At 49.1% G+C, this 2500-nt stretch overlaps 1 protein-coding gene across 1 annotated transcript in view; it reads left to right on the forward strand.

Moving 5' to 3' along the window:
* The window catches only part of LOC126577644 (uncharacterized), a 72492-nt gene that overhangs the window by 42414 nt on the left and 27578 nt on the right, over positions 1 to 2500 (forward strand). Inside the window, exons 3-4 of the mRNA XM_050239426.1 lie at positions 148 to 336; positions 1207 to 2444. Coding sequence (XP_050095383.1) covers positions 148 to 336; positions 1207 to 2444 — 1427 coding nt within the window. The remainder of the gene's footprint in view (positions 1 to 147; positions 337 to 1206; positions 2445 to 2500) is intronic.

Raw genomic sequence — 2500 nt, forward strand, 5'->3', positions numbered from 1 at the left:
GACCATGGCCTCCGGGATTTGTTGACTCCGAAACTCCGATGTTCCGATGCACCGAAGGGAAATTCGATAGTCAATGTTTATGCTTTTTCCTTTGTCACTCAATTGACCTCACACTCTCTCTCTCTCTTTTTTCTCTCTATTTGGTAGCCGGTACCTGTTGGCTTCGCAGGACCAACGCATCCGGCAAGTGCAGTCAACTGTTCGCGCGGAATGTGACGCGCGAAAGCTGCTGCAACGGTGGCGCCGGCAAAGGATTCAGCGAGAAGGACATCACGGACGTGACGCTCTTCTTCATCAACGCGTTCAACGACGGGATGGCGTGTTCGTCCTGTCTAGGTGAGTTCTCTCTCTCTCTCTCTTTTTTTCTCGATGTTTTCATTTAAGGGGGGCTTCGGTAATTTTTGACCAACAAAAAGGATCAGTTTTGATTTTTTGTGACGTAACCATTCATCTTTATTCTTTCAAATGAAGAGCTTGTAAAAATACAACTTTTGAAGAATGTTTAGTTATATTTTGTGGAAGATTTAATAAAAACTTCATCCATGGCATCAAATTTACGCAGTCGTGTCTTCAGAAAGATACTTTTTCCGGTGCCCATCGTAGCTGCGTGATGAATCATCAAAAACAAAAAATACACATCAATTTTCTTTTGATAGATTATAAGTTTATCCAGGTAGTCCCGTCGAGTTTTTGTTGAGTTTCCCATTTTTCGATTTTTGGCAAATTTTTAAAATTGAAAAAGTTATGCATTTTACGATTTATCTGATATCTCAAATTTACATAATTGTTTAAAAAAACAGTATCAACAATTTGAATGAAATTTTAAGGGGACTACCTAGCAAATGGTGTACAAATTATGTGTTAAAAATTTCAATTCAATTGGTCAAGTAGTTTTGATGGTACGATGGGCACCGCCTCTGAAAACATGCGCCTTGTATGAAAAGTGGATTTTATAAAATCTGTATCTTTGTCAGTTATTCCTCGATTGATCCAAAAATTTGACACCATGTTCTTGAAAGCATCAGCATTCAGGGAAAACATGTTAAAAATATGTATCACAAAAAATAAATACCGAAGCGCCCCCTCCTAAATCCCTTGCTCCAGGCTGCCTGCAATCTGCGTTCAATGTTGAGGAAAATTAAACGAAATCAAACTCTCCTCTGTCTCTCTTTTTTACTCCTTTTTGCCCGCCCTTTTCGCTCACAGCACAAGACACTTGCGAGCGGGCCAAGTGTGGCCTCAACAAGCGCTGCGTGATGCGCCACAATCGACCAAAGTGCATCTGTGCCCCGACCTGCACCAAGCAGCTGCAGCGTGGACCAAAGCGTAAGGGTCGCCTGCCAACCACGACGACACCAGCACCAGCACCAGCACCGGAGCATCGTGGCGAACCATCGACAGACGACGAACAGCACCAGCATCACCATCACCACCGGCAGAACATAAAGGTGATCAATCTGAGCGAAAGCCAACGGAACCGCCGACAGTATTTTGCCGACGATGGTGGCCGTCGGCGGGCCCCGTTCGCGGTCAGTGCCCGGCAGCTGCGCTTCACCGACCCAGGTGGTGATGGTGGCCGGCGGAATGTTAAAAAGTCTAGTGACCTAAGTGACCAGCGCCGTGGCTCAGCCACGCAGGCCTCCAAGAGCCAAAGAGGAGGGCGTAATGGTAGTAGGGCGTGGAAGGAAGGGACGGGAAAGCAGCCCACCAACGGCCACAGGGCACCCACCGACGACGACGACGACGACGAGAGGAAGCATAATTTATTGGAATCTGTGACATTAGCGGGTAGCAGCGGCAAGGGTGGTGGCAGTGGCGGCAGTGATAGTAATCATAGTTCTAAGAGCACCGTCGGTGGCTCATCTCAGCAGCAATCACGGAAGCAATCGCGACCGACCAGCGGCACGGTGGCCACCAATTGTAGCTCCTCTGATGCCGGTGCCCAGAAATGGGCCACGGGATGCACCACCCCATCGAATTGGACCGGTGGTGAACGGTTGGTGTTGCTGCAATCGATCGATCCTTCACCGGCAATCGTTGGGAGGAATGGTACGGCCACAGGACGTCGTGGAGGATCGAATCGACGGCGAGCCGATTTGTCGACGACGACGACGACGACGATGGCATCACACGCAGGACCCCAGGAGGGTGTTACGCGTCGTCATCACAAGAAACTGTTGGCCGGTGGTAACCGTTCCATGGTCGGGAATGGTACAAGGAGCGGGCAGCCACCGACGAAACCTTTCGCCGCCTTCGGGAAACCGAAGTTACTGCGCGTTCCGAAGGAACCGCGGCGTAGCAATCAGAACGGGACGGTGGCGCTGCGGGTTCCACGCCGTGAGCCACAGTACCTGGATGAGGTGTTTGTCTTCGACAATCATAACCATTTCCGGCGGCCAGATCTTCGGATGCCGATGGATGACATCTTGGGCAATGAAGTTATGGTAAGTTTCCTGTGCTACAATTGTGATTTTCATGACTGATGGACGATAACTGAAAT

Source organism: Anopheles aquasalis, chromosome 3, assembly GCF_943734665.1.
Source record: "Anopheles aquasalis chromosome 3, idAnoAquaMG_Q_19, whole genome shotgun sequence".
In the NCBI taxonomy this organism is placed as follows: domain Eukaryota; kingdom Metazoa; phylum Arthropoda; class Insecta; order Diptera; family Culicidae; genus Anopheles; species Anopheles aquasalis.